This window comes from Pelophylax lessonae (genome assembly GCF_965119305.1).
Source record: "Pelophylax lessonae genome assembly, chromosome: 4".
Classification (NCBI taxonomy): Eukaryota; Metazoa; Chordata; class Amphibia; order Anura; family Ranidae; genus Pelophylax; species Pelophylax lessonae.
In genome coordinates this window covers 631290852-631304926 of record NC_138771.1, presented here as the reverse complement: position 1 = coordinate 631304926, position 14075 = coordinate 631290852, and the positions used below count along the sequence as shown (strand labels likewise).

Sequence of the window (14075 nt, the reverse complement as noted above, 5' to 3'; positions counted from 1 at the left end):
ACTTTTACACAGCCTGGCCACATACAGAGGCCCAACATGAAGGGAGCACCGTCAGGTGTTCTAGGGACATAAAATTACACATCTAATTTCCTGACTACCTACAGTATTACACTTTTTTGAGGCACTGTAAGGCACTGATTAGCACTGTAGTAGCATGGATAGGCACTGTAGTGACATATATGTGGCACAGATAAGCACTGATGTGGCACAGATTGGCAATGATGTGGCATGGATGAGGTACAGATGAGCACTGATGTGGCATAGATGAGGTACATATGAGCACTGATGTGGCATAGATGAGGCATGGATGAGGACTGATGTAGCATGGATGTGGAATAGATGTGGCATGGATGAGCACTGATGTGGCATGGATGTGGCACAGATGAGCACTGATGAGGCATGCATAAGGCATAGATGAGCACTGATGTGGCATGAATGAGCACTGATGTAGCATGACTGTGCACTGATGTGGCATGGATGAAGCATGGATGAGAACTAATGTGGCATGAATATGGCATGGATGAGCACTGATGTGGCATGGATAAGCAGTGATGTGGCATGGATGTGGCACAGGTGAGCACTGATGTGGCATGGATGTGGCACAGTTGAGCACTGATGTAGCATGGATGAGCACTAGTGTGGCATGGATATGGCACTGATATGCACTGATGTGCATTTGATGAGGCATAGATAATAACTGATGTGGCACGGATGTGCATTGATGTAGCATGGGCGAGGCACTCATGTGGCATGGATGAGCACTGATGTGGCACGGATAAGCACTGATGTGGCATGGATGTGGCACAGATGAGCACTGATGTGGCACAGGTGAGCAATGATGTGGCATGGATGTGGCACTGATATGCACTGATGTGCATTGGATGAGGCATAGATAATAACTGATGTGGCACCAATGAGCACTGATGTAGCATGGATGAGGCACTGATGTGGCATGGATAAGCACTAATGTGGTATGGATGTAGCACAGATGAGCACTGATGTGGCACAGAAAAGCACTGATGTGGCATTGATGTGGCATGGATGTGACATGGATGAGGCACTGATGTGGCATGGATATGGCACAGATGAGCACTAATGTGGCACTGATGAGCACTGATGTGGCACAGATGAGGCATAGATAATAACTGATGTGACACAGATGAGCACTGATGTAGCATGGATGAGGCACTGATGTGGCATGGATGTGGCTCGGATGAGCCCTGATGTGGCATGGATGTGACATGGATGAGGCACTGATGTGGCATGGATATGGCACAGATGAGCACTAATGTGGCACAAATGAGCACTGATGTGGCACTGATGAGCACTGATGTGGCACAGATGAGGCATAGATAATAACTGATGTGGCACAGATGAGCACTGATGTAGCATGGATGAGGCACTGATGGGGCATGGATGTGGCTTGGATGAGCCCTGATGTGGCATGGATGTAGCACAGATGAGCACTGATGAGGCACAAATAAGCACTGCTGTGGAATGGATGTGGCACGGATGAGGCACTGATTGGCATAGATGTGGCATGGATGAGGCATGTATGGGCATGGAGGAGGCATGGATAAGACATAGATGGGCATGGATGAGGCATGAATGGGCACAGATCAGCGCTGTGGCTGTTCAGATCCAACCCACAAGCGCTGCTGCACAGGCTCCCTCCTCTCCTCATACATTGTACTGATTGGTGTGAGAAAAGGGGAGGAGCCTGAACCAGACATACCCCAGTTTGTTAACAAGTGATTGCTCCGTCATTGGACTTCCGCTGTCATTGGCCCTTTACCCTGATCTGTGATGCCCCCCCCCCCCCCCCCAGAACTAGCCCTAAACTACCTGAGCTGTGATGGCTGCATTTTTTTTTGGGGGGGGGGTTTAGGCTTTTTCCCCTTTTATTTCAACTGGTAATCCTGTAAATAACATTTTTTCCCATCCATGTATCTGTTTTTTGTCATAGCTGGGACAATGTGTGTTGATTTACTAAAACGGGAGTATGCAAAATCTGGTGCAGCTCTGCATAGAAACCGATCAGCTTCCAGCTTTAGCTTAGGCTCGGTTAACACAGATATGACAAAGGATACGACTTGTGCAGTGGCGGAGCCAGAGGGTTAGCTGGGGTGTCATTTGACACCCCAGAAAAAGTCCCTGCCACCCCTGTTGCCACCCCGATCCAGGCTGGCAGCGGAGGAATCACAGGCAGTGGTGGGATGGGATCAGCCGGTTCGCAGAACCGGCTGATCCCTCTAAGCTGGCGGCCAGGGTCAGGGAGCAGCAGAACAGTGCGTCCCGAAGCCGAGCCCGCCCATTCTGTGACAATAGCGAATGAAAATTCGCTATTGTCACATGGATCCTCCTCCGGCCAATCAGGGAGCGGGTCCTCCCGCTTCCTGATTGGCCGAATGGCAAATGCCGTGCCATTGGTCGAGGAGGCGCCGGCGGGAGGACTGAGAAGATGCAGGGAGCCGCGGACCGATGATAAGCTGCTGTGATGACCGTCCGTCCGTGAGGTAAGTAAGCCGGTCTCATGGGGGGGGGGGGGCGACGCTGGCACTCTGCAATGATTGCGGGCAAATGCTGTGGCACTCTGCAATAATCATTGGGGGCAAGGCTGTCTCACTGCAATAATCATTGGGGGCATTTCTGTGGCACTCTGCAATAATCATTGGGGGCATTGCTGTCTCACTCTGCAATAATCATTGGGGGCATTGCTGTCTCACTGCAATAATCATTGGGGGCATTGCTGTCTCACTGCAATAATCATTGGGGGCATTTCTGTGGCACTCTGCAATAATCATTGGGGGCATTGCTGTGGCACTCTGCAATAATCATTGGGGGCAAGGCTGTCTCACTGCAATAATCATTGGGGGCATTGCTGTCTCACTGCAATAATCATTGGGGGCATTGCTGTCTCACTCTGCAATAATCATTGGGGGCAAGGCTGTCTCACTCTGCAATAATCATTGGGGGCATTGCTGTCTCACTCTGCAATAATCATTGGGGGCAAGGCTGTCTCACTCTGCAATAATCATTGGGGGCATTGCTGTCTCACTCTGCAATAATCATTGGGGGCAAGGCTGTCTCACTGCAATAATCATTGGGGGCATTGCTGTCTCACTGCAATAATCATTGGGGGCATTGCTGTCTCACTCTGCAATAATCATTGGGGGCATTGCTGTCTCACTCTGCAATAATCATTAGGGGCAAGGCTGTCTCACTCTGCAATAATCATTGGGGGCATTGCTGTCTCACTCTGCAATAATCATTGGGGGCAAGGCTGTCTCACTCTGCAATAATCATTGGGGGCATTGCTGTCTCACTCTGCAATAATCATTGGGGGCAAGGCTGTCTCACTGCAATAATCATTGGGGGCATTGCTGTCTCACTGCAATAATCATTGGGGGCATTGCTGTCTCACTCTGCAATAATCATTGGGGGCATTGCTGTCTCACTCTGCAATAATCATTGGGGGCATTGCTGTCTCACTCTGCAATAATCATTGGGGGCAAGGCTGTCTCACTCTGCAATAATCATTGGGGGCATTGCTGTCTCACTCTGCAATAATCATTGGGGGCAAGGCTGTCTCACTCTGCAATAATCATTGGGGGCATTGCTGTCTCACTCTGCAATAATCATTGGGGGCAAGGCTGTGGCACTCTGCAATAATCATTGGGGGCATTTCTGTGGCACTCTGCAATAATCATTGGGGGCATTGCTGTGGCACTCTGCAATAATCATTGGGGGCATTGCTGTGGCACTCTGCAATAATCATTGGGGGCATTGCTGTGGCACTCTGCAATAATCATTGGGGGCATTGCTGTCTCACTCTGCAATAATCATTGGGGGCAAGGCTGTGGCACTCTGCAATAATCATTGGGGGCAAGGCTGTGGCACTCTGCAATAATCATTGGGGGCATTGCTGTGGCACTCTGCAATAATCATTGGGGGCATTGCTGTGGCACTCTGCAATAATCATTGGGGGCATTGCTGTGGCACTCTGCAATAATCATTGGGGGCAAACCTGTATCCTGTCTGTATCCTCTGATCGCCACCACCTGTATCCTGTCTTTACTAGTAATGGCAGCGATCATTAGAGGGACTGCGACATTGCGGTGGACGAATCTGACACTAAATTACACTTTGTATATTGACCCCCCAAAATAATACCTAGCCACCCCTTTGCCACCCCTGTTTTAAAAGTCTAGCTCCGCCACTGGACTTGTGAGACCTCAAAAAGCAAAATAGAGGAGAAAGGAAATTCGTTCCCTGATGCCAATCTCCAATTTAGGAAAAGAAGCGGGACTTTCTAAGGTACCTTATATAATAAATCTGTATACAGAATAATAAAAAATTAGATACATTTTATTTTAACATCAAAGAAAGATTAAAAGTACGCAGTGTACAGTATGTCATGCATTATATAGTTCAATAGTTAATCGACTCCTAGTTGGGCGCTAATGTATGCTGTAAGTTTTTCCTTGTCTTTAATAGTTAATCAACATAAACATTACAATGTATATCCTAAAAAATCAATATAGTAATATACCACAAACAATAAGGGATGTCAGAAACATTCCAAATTCAGGCGAAAATTCCTCTACATGTTTCGCAGGTGAAACCTGCTTCTTCAGGAGGAGAATAGTATACATTTCTTCTAAAGGATATAATAACAAAAGGTAATAAATACTGTATATATATATAGCACAACAAAGGAAACGTGCAATATCATATTCAAGGGACAAAAATATATATATATAAAACAGAAAATTATATAAAAAGGGGGACACAGTATGAGGGAACACATACATAGAGAACACCTGTGCTTACCATTGCACATCTAAACTTCAGGACAAACTGGACATAAGTACAACTCCTCCCCGGCAAACACGGGGGGACTAAAATGTATATAAATAGTAGCAAATAGGAAAATGCTTACAAAGTTTACAAAGCATATAATCCATAGTTTACCAAAGGTAGAAACCAAATAAAAACAAACCTGTCAGAAGGTGTATATGTACACCAATGTGTAGTACAAGCCAGGGAGAAAATGGTGGACAGCTAACCACTAGGGAGAAAATCAATGAGGTACATCCAGGGGAAAAAAGGGGAAGGGAAACAGGATCATAAGCGATCTTCCTGAAAGTAGATAATCTTTCGGGAGGTTTTCCAGGGGTACAAGGGTAGTTGCGAAACCCCCTGGAGGAAGAAAGGGCTGAACCAGCCTGAAAAAATAAAGAGGAAAGAAAAGGAAAAAAAAGGGGGGGAATGGGGGGAGAAAGGGGGAAAAGGGGAAGGGGAGGGGGAGAGAAAAGGGGAAAAGGGGAGGGGGAGGGAAATGGGGGGGGGGGTAGGGACAAGGGGGTGGGAAGGGAAGGCATGGTGGTGGGAAAGGGGAGAAAGAGAAAAAATGTATAATATAAGATAATATGATAAGACAGGAGAAAACCCAACCATAATGTCCCAATATCAGATCTCCATTAACATTTCAGGGGACTTACCCTGTTAGGAGCCAACCACGGTATCTTCCTGGCCTGCTTGGTATCAGGGAACAAATTTCCTTTCTCCTCTATTTTGCTATTCCAATTTTGGGATGTGGTACCCTAATTTGTTAGTATCCTTTGACTGGCTCGTACATATACCATTGTGAGACCTCAAGTCGGATAACATGTGAAATTCAATGTTTCCTTATGAGAGCTTTCTTAACTGATGCTACACAAGTCTGTCGGACTTTAGAAAAGGTTCCTGCACTACTTTGGCCTGACTTTGATACAACTTCAATGCTACAGAGTGTAAAAAGTCACATCAAACTCGTATCAAAGTCGGATTCCAAAGTAGCCCTGAAAGTCTTGCGACTTTGGAATCGGGCTATTGTGAACCGAGCCTCAATTGAACAAGCTAAAGTTAGAAGCTGATTGGCAACCATGCACAGCTGCACCAGATTCTGAGCTCTCCAGTTTTAGTAAATGGTTCCTGCCCCATCTATAACCGGCCTATACAGCAAGGAGCACATGGAAGGGCAACGCAGTCAGCTTACCAACTAAATTATCCAATCTAACAATTTGCATTAAAAAAAGGTAAATTTCCCCCAATGAGCCATGCCCTGTAGCTTGCATGTATACAACGGGGGCAGGAATGCTCTATTGACCTAATACAGCCACATGGCCATTTAAAGCTTTAAATGTTTTCTTTAACAGCATTTTCTATTCTATAAATTCTATTTCCTTCCCTTGAATTGTACTTCTGAAAATGCAAAAAAAAAAAAAACCTGACAACTCCAGTAGGGTTACAGCTCTGAGCTATCATTACATCCAAGATGGTGGCAGCCAGTAGCGGTCTTGGGGTTTTTGGATGTCTGCATAAGGGAGGCTTTACAGGTAAATAATATGAATAAAATATTTTCACACATATTCTTGTTGGAGAAATTTAGTGGAAATGAATGGTCTGGCTACAGATTCTCTTCAAAGAATTATTGATCGGTCCACCTAACTGAATAGATCTAATTTAACTGTTTCTGTGTCCTACTTTAAGGTAAAACAAAGACCTTAAACATCATCCAGCCAGAGGAAGCTGATTTCCATCCTGCCATAACACTCAATTGCAGCTTCACTGTACAAGATAACAGCAGTATTTTAAGCACAGAAGTCTACTGGATGATCGGAGACCCAAGAGAGAACTACGTCTACCATCCAAACCCGGACTACATACACCCGGATTACAAGGGAAAGACCAGATTGGTGGATGGCTCCAATCTTCTTCTACAAGACTTCCATGGGACAGATAACACCACCTTCTACTGCCGAGTCATAATAAGACGATGCTTGGCTGCTGAAGGATATCTGAACTACATAGTGACAATCTTAGAAGAAGGTCCTGGGACACGTTTACCAGTTAAAGGTACATACTGACCATCAAAAATGTCAAAATATGTTATTTAAACAAGACCGAAGCTGTTAATGCTGCCAAAGGCACATCTGAATTATGATATCTCCAACACCGATTATTTGTATGCTGTCTGGAACTCAAGCTAAAAAAATAAAATAATTAGCCAATTTAAAATGTATTAAATAAATAAACAGCATTGGCAGCACAGTGCCACATTAACCACTTCACCTCCAGAAGGTTTTACCCTCTTAACCCCTTGCTGACCAGCCGCCATACATATACTGCAGTAGGTTCCCGCGAAACGACGTACCTGTACATCGCTTTGCGGTATCGCTTGTGGGGGCGCATCTGCACCTCAGGAGGCATGTGCATGCCCATTCACCAGAGGGGAAGCTTATCTGTGGGGCTGTAGCCGTGATTGCCGCCGGGCACCCACTATCGCTCCCCGTGCTGTTCTGTCAGCAATGAACACAGGGCTCCTGTGTTCCTCCTATTAAGGAACACAGGTCCATGTGTTCATTCCATAAGTCCACCCCACACAGTTAAAAAAAAACCCCAAAAGATACATTGAACCCTTTGATCGCCCCTGGTTTTAAGCCCTTCCCTGCCAGTGTCATTAGTACAGTGACAGTGCATATTTGTAGCACTGGTTACTGTAGTAATGTCACTGGTCCCCCCAAAAGTGTCAAAAATGTCAGTTAGGGGTCTGATCTGTCCGCCACAATGTCGCAGTCCTGCTAAAAATTGCTGATCGCCGCCATTACTAGTAAAAAATAAATAAATAAATAAAATGACATAAATGTTTCCCCTAGTTTGTAGACGCGATAACTTTTGCGCAAACTAATCAATATACACTTATTGGGATTTTTTTTTATCAAAAATATGTAGCAGAATACAAATTGGCCTAAAATTATGACATTTTTTTTTTTATTGGGAATGTTCTATAGCAGGGGTAATGAATTAAAATTCAAGGAGGTCCGGTTGCTAAAATTTTCTTTGGGCCGAGGTCCGAATCTGAAGTCTGTGCTATGACTCAGAAAGATGGGCAAAACAAAAACGTGTCCATCAGCGTTGCTCTTAACATAAAATATGCCCATCAGAGTGCCCCCTAACATAAAATGTGCCCATCAGAGTGCCCCCTAACATAAAATGTGCCCTTAGCATAAAATTTGCTCATCAGCGAGACCCTTAACATAAAATAAGGGACACGCTGATGGGCACATTTTATGTTAGGGGGCACTCTGATGTGCACATTTTATGTTGGGGGGCACTCAGATGGACACATTTTATGTTAGGGGGCACTCTGATGTGCACATTTTATGTTAGGGGGCAATCTGATGGGCATATTTTATGTTAGGGGGCACTCTGATGGGCAAAACAAAACGTGTAAATCAGCATTGCTCTTAACATAAAATATGGCCATCAGAGTGCCCCTTAGCATAAAATATGCCCATCAGATTGCCCCCTAACATAAAATATGCCCATCAGAGTGCCCCTTAGCATAAAATATGCCCATCAGAGTAGCATAAAATATGCCCATCAGAGTGCCCCCTAACATAAAATGTGCCCTTCAGAGTGCCCCTAACATAAAATGTGCCCATCAGAGTGCCCCCTAACATAAAATTTGCCCATCAGAGTGCCCCCTAACATAAAATTTGCCCATCAGAGTGCCCCCTAACATAAAATGTGCCCATCAGAGTGCCCCCTAACATAAAATGTGCCCATCAGAGTGCCCCCTAACATAAAGTGCCCATCAGAGTGCCCCCTAACATAAAATGTGCCCATCAGAGTGCCCCCTAACATAAAATGTGCCCATCAGAGTGCCCCCTAACATAAAATGTGCCCATCAGAGTGCCCCCTAACATAAAATGTGCCCATCAGAGTGCCCCCTAGCATAAAATGTGCCCATCAGAGTAGCATAAAATGTGCCCATCAGAGTAGCATAAAATGTGCCCATCAGAGTAGCATAAAATGTGCCCATCAGAGTAGCATAAAATGTGCCCATCAGAGTGCCCCCTAGCATAAAATGTGCCCATCAGAGTGCCCCCTAGCATAAAATGTGCCCATCAGAGTGCCCCCTAGCATAAAATAGGCCCATCAGCGTGACCCGTAACATAAAATAAGGGGCACTCTGGGCACATTTTATGTTAGGGGGCACTCTGATGGGCACATTTTATGTTAGGGGGCACTCTGATGGGCAAAACCGTGTAAATCAGTGTTGCGCTTAACATAAAATCTGCCCATTAGAGTGCCCCTTAACATAAAATCTGCCCATTAGAGTGCCCCTTAACATAAAATCTGCCCATTAGAGTGCCCCTTAACATTAAATCTGCCCATTAGAGTGCCCCTTAACATTAAATCTGCCCATTAGAGTGCCCCTTAACATAAAATAAGGGGCATGCTGATGGGCACATTTTTTTTATGGGGCACTCTAATGAGCACTACAAAATATGCCCATCAATCTGCACACTTTAAAAACCTCCCATCAGCTTTAAGTGCAGCTATGACCACATTCCTTTCTCCCCTTGTACTCCACATACCTGGAGCCAGGAGCCGAGCCAGAAGCCACGAGCAGGGGGGCGGGGCGCGCACATAATGTCACGCCCCAACTCGCTGCCTGGCTGAATGGGAGCCGCAGTCAGGAGCGGGGGGCGGGTCGTGCGCGTGACATCACGCCCCTACTCGCGGCCCGACAGGACACCGGCCGGGAACCGCAGCGCACACACAGTACGTCACTGGTTGCTGGGACACCCGCGGTCCCAGCAAACCATTGAATGAATAAAGGAGGCGGCCTCGCGGTCCGGGTGAAAGCATCGTGCGGGCCGCCAATGGACCGCGGGCCGCCATTTAGTGACGGCCGGATTCTATAGCATAAAGTAAAAAAAATTTTTTTTTTTTTTTTTTTTTCAGAATTGTCGCTCTTTTTTTGTTTAGAGCGGAAAAAATTAAAATCTCACAGCTGATAAAATGCCACCAAAAGAAAGCTCTATTTGTGGGAAAAAAGGACATCGATTTTATTTGGGTACAGCATTGCCCGACCGCGCAATTTATAGTTAAAGTAATGCAGTGCCGAATTGCAAAAAATGGCCTGGTTGTTAAGGGGGAAAATCCTCCGGTCCAAAAGTGGTTAATGACCAGGCAGTATTCGGCACTGCGTTTTTTAACGCACAATTGCGCGGTCGTGCGACGCTGTAGCCCAAAAAAATGTATGTCCTTTTTTTCCCCACAAATAGAGCTTTCTTTTGGTGGTAATTGATCACCTCTGCGGTTCTTTATGTTTGCGCTATAAACAAAAAAGAGCGACAATTGTTAAAAAAAAACAATATTGTTTTACTTTCTGCTTTAGGTCTGAATGTATTCTGCTACATATTTTTGGTAAAACAAATCCGAAAAAGTGTATATTGATTAGTTTTCACAAAAAATATAGCGTCTACAAACCATGGGATAGATTTATGGACTTTTTATTTCTTCATTGTTTTTATTAGTAATGGTGGCGATCAGCGATTTTTAGTGGGACTGCAACATTGTGGCAGACAAATCTGACCCTAAAGCCCCATACACACGTACCGATCGTCGGCCGAACGATCGGCCGTCTTTTGTCCAGGGCTGTCCTGTCCGCTGAAAAGTGCAAAAGACTGCACACAAATTTTGTCGGCCAACAACAGCCGACTGCAGAAGTGATGTCATGTGATGGTTAACTTTCCGTGTCTTTTTTCTTCTCTGAGCAGTCTTGCAAATCTGCTGATTGTCCCCCGAAATCTGTACTGACTGACGCACAATCGGCCGTTCTGTTGTCGGCGTACAAACATTTTAATGCCTGCAGGACAGATTCTGTTCGGCCGAAAATGCGCTGTCGGCTGTCAGAAGCATCATACTAACAAGCCAACAATCGGCTGATCATTCGGCGGCCGAATATTTGCGGCCGACAATCGGTAAGTGTGTACGGGGCTTTAGTGACACTTTTTGGGGACCGGTGACACCAATACACAGATCAGTGCTAAAAAAAAAAAAATGCACTGTCACTATATAAATGACACTGGCAGTGAAGGGGTTAACAACAGGGGCGATCAAAGGGTTAAGTGTGCTCCTAGGGAGTGATTTCTGACTGTAGGGGGATGGACTGACTGTAGGAAGAGAGAAAGCTGTGTTCCTGGTTAGTAGGAACACAAGATCTTTCTCTTACTGTCTGACAGAATGACAGTCTGCCTTGTTTACATAGGCAGACTGCCATTCTGTCATTCCTCCGAGCGATCGCGGGTGGCCGGTGGCCATTGCGGCCGCTGAAACTGCTGATTAGCTCCCACTGTGTCCAATCACAGCGCGATCGCAGCTCTGGCAGCGCGCGCGCCCCAGAGTCTTTGTAAAAAATCACGCACAGGTATGGGATTTTGTGGTTATGGGCCCGCCCTGCCACAGTAAATGTATGTGGGGCCGTCCTTAAGTGGTTAACCGATTGCCGACCGCCGCGAGTACATATACTGATGTACGGCCAGCCCCGGCTGATGTGCGGTCAGCCCCGGCCAGGCAAAGTGACATATGGGTACATCACTAGCCTGGGAGCCAATAGTGGGCGGGTGCGCACCCCCAGAGGCGCGCTCCCGCCCCGGCTCGTTCCCTAGCAAGTCCGCGCGTGTGACCGGCGGATCCGATGTCTGCTGGAAAGGGAGAAAGGCAGGCGGCTAATGTAAACAAAGCCGCCTGTCATTCTCCCCTGTGTAAAAGCACAGATCATACGGTCCTGCTATGTAGGATCGTATATCTCTGTAGTTACACACACAGCCACATCCCTGCACAGTTAGAAACACGCCCCTAGGGACACACTTAACCCCTCCTTCTCCAATAAAGTTAACCCCTTCCCTGCCAGTGTCATTTTTACAGTAACAGTGTATATGTATAGCACTGATTACTGCAGTAATGTCACTGGTAAGCCCAAAAGTGTCAAAAATGTCAGTCAAGGGTCCGATCTGTCCACCGCAGATTGCCGCCATTTCTCGTTAAAAAAAAAACACCAAAAATGACAGAAATCTTTCCCTTAGTTAGTAAACGGCAATAACTTTTGCGCAAACCAATCAAAATACGCTTTTTGCGATTTTTTTTTTTTTTTACCAATCATATGTAGCATAAAACAAATTGGCCAAAAATGTTAAAAAAATTGGATTTTTACATTTTTTGGGGGGGAATTTCATACAAATAAATTTGAAAAATATTGTTATTTTTGCAAAATTGTCGCTCTTTTTTTGTTTATAGCGCATGATCAAAAAATCGCACAGGTGATCAAATACCACCAGAAGAAAGCTCTGTTTGTGGGAAAAAAAGGACGTCAATTTCATTTGGGTACGGCGCCGCACGACCACGCAATTGTCCGTTAAAGTCACGCAGTGCCGAATCGCAAAATAGGCCCTGGTCAGGAAGGGGGTAAAATCTTCCCGGGGCTTAAGTGGTTAAAATGGTTGTAAACCTCAGACATAAAATGTGAACAAAACTTATCCCTCTATAATGTGTACTTGTCTCAAACTTCCATGCCGGGCCAATTTTGGCATTCCTCTCCTACATGTAAAAATTATCATTTTTTTTGCTAGAAAATTACTAGGAATTACTAATAACTAAAACATTTTATATATATATATATATATATATATATATATATATATATATATATATATTTATAATTTTTTTTTTTTTTTTTAGCAGAGACCCTAGCAAATAAAAAGGTGATCGTTGCAGATTGTTATGTCACCCAGTATTTGAGCAGCAATTATTCAAACACAATTTATAAATATAAATAGATACCTAACAGATCACACTTTGTGCACACTTGTGGAAAAGTGTCACACTTCGTTATTTAAAAATCTCCATAGGCTACGCTTTAACATTTTTAACAGGTTACCAGTTTAGAGTTACAGGGGAAGTCTTGTGGTTGAGTTCTTCCTCTCGCGCTAACCTTCATGGTGATACCTCATATGTGTGGATTGAACGCCCCTTACATTTGCAGTCACACCCTACGTATCTGTTCGCTTCTGCATGTGAGCACAAGGGGATGGGGGGCACTTAAAAAAAAAGTTTTAACGTTTTTAAAGATTTATTTTATTATTATTTTTTATTTTTTTACACTGTTCCTTTAATTTTTTGTTTATTACTTTTATTCATATTACAAGAAATGTAAACAACCTATGTAATATGAATAAGGCATGACAGGTCTTCTTTATGGAGACATCTGGGGTCAATAGGACCCCAGATATTTCCTTTATCCTGAAAAGCATTAGATACAAAAAAAAAAAAACATTAATTTCTTCTTTCCAAAAGAAAAACTGGCAGTGCTTACATCTGTCAGAGACAGAAGTGACATTATGACTTTGCTTTCAGCCTCCCAGGGTCATAGAGATTCCTAGGGACCATTCAGTCCACGGCCAGCTCTATGGAAATCCAGCACTGCAGCTGTATCATTAATCCAGCTTCCCGATTGCACGGGAGAGCCCGGAAAGGCACCGGACGTTGGTGGGAGGGGGGATATCCCTTATTGCTGCCTGTAAAACCAAACCAGTCACTGAAAAGCCACTAGGGTGGCTTTTACATTGCAGGGAATTGCTGGCTGAAAACAAAGATATGATGCCTGTAGCTGCAGGCATCATTCAGATATCTCCACTGCATCCTAAGAACTTCATATTATGTCCTACGGGAGGTAAGTGGTTAAAATCACTGAGTGTCATTTCTGTTCGCTGCTTTGTTCCTCTGCTATCAGCATGAATCACTTCTGACAAATTTTCCTGACACCAAGAGAAAAATGGTGACAGGGGAGGGATCTACAGCTGACTGACAGCCTCAGCTCTAATCTTGTGTGCTGTGTGAAGGGGGGTGTGTCCCTTCTCTCCAATCAGCTCTCAGAGCTCTCCCCAGTGAGCTCTGCAGAGTGTGACTTCATCTCCCTGCCCCCTTTTTTCTTAACTCTCAGCTTTAAAAATCTGCACTTTGAAGGTCTGTAGGGAAGAAAAACTGCAGACAAACAGATACAACCTTTGCAGGAGGATTTCTCTTATCTCCACGTATCACCTGAGGTCAGTCACTTTACTGGGTATATGTAAGGGTTTACAACCACTTTAAGGACTATCCACTAATGCCAAGATAGGAGAAGACTGTCACCAGTACAAACAGAAACCCTTGAGTGAAACCATAATCATAATAATAAAAAT

At 44.9% G+C, this 14075-nt stretch overlaps 1 protein-coding gene across 1 annotated transcript in view; it reads left to right on the top strand.

Moving 5' to 3' along the window:
* LOC309552375 (uncharacterized protein) overlaps window positions 1-6911 on the top strand; it is a gene marked incomplete at its 3' end in the record, with an annotated part of 57131 nt that extends 50220 nt beyond the window's left edge. Inside the window, exon 4 of the mRNA XM_082253309.1 lies at window positions 6535-6911. Coding sequence (XP_082109435.1) covers window positions 6535-6911 — 377 coding nt within the window. The remainder of the gene's footprint in view (window positions 1-6534) is intronic.
* Window positions 6912-14075: the final 7164 nt, after the last annotated feature.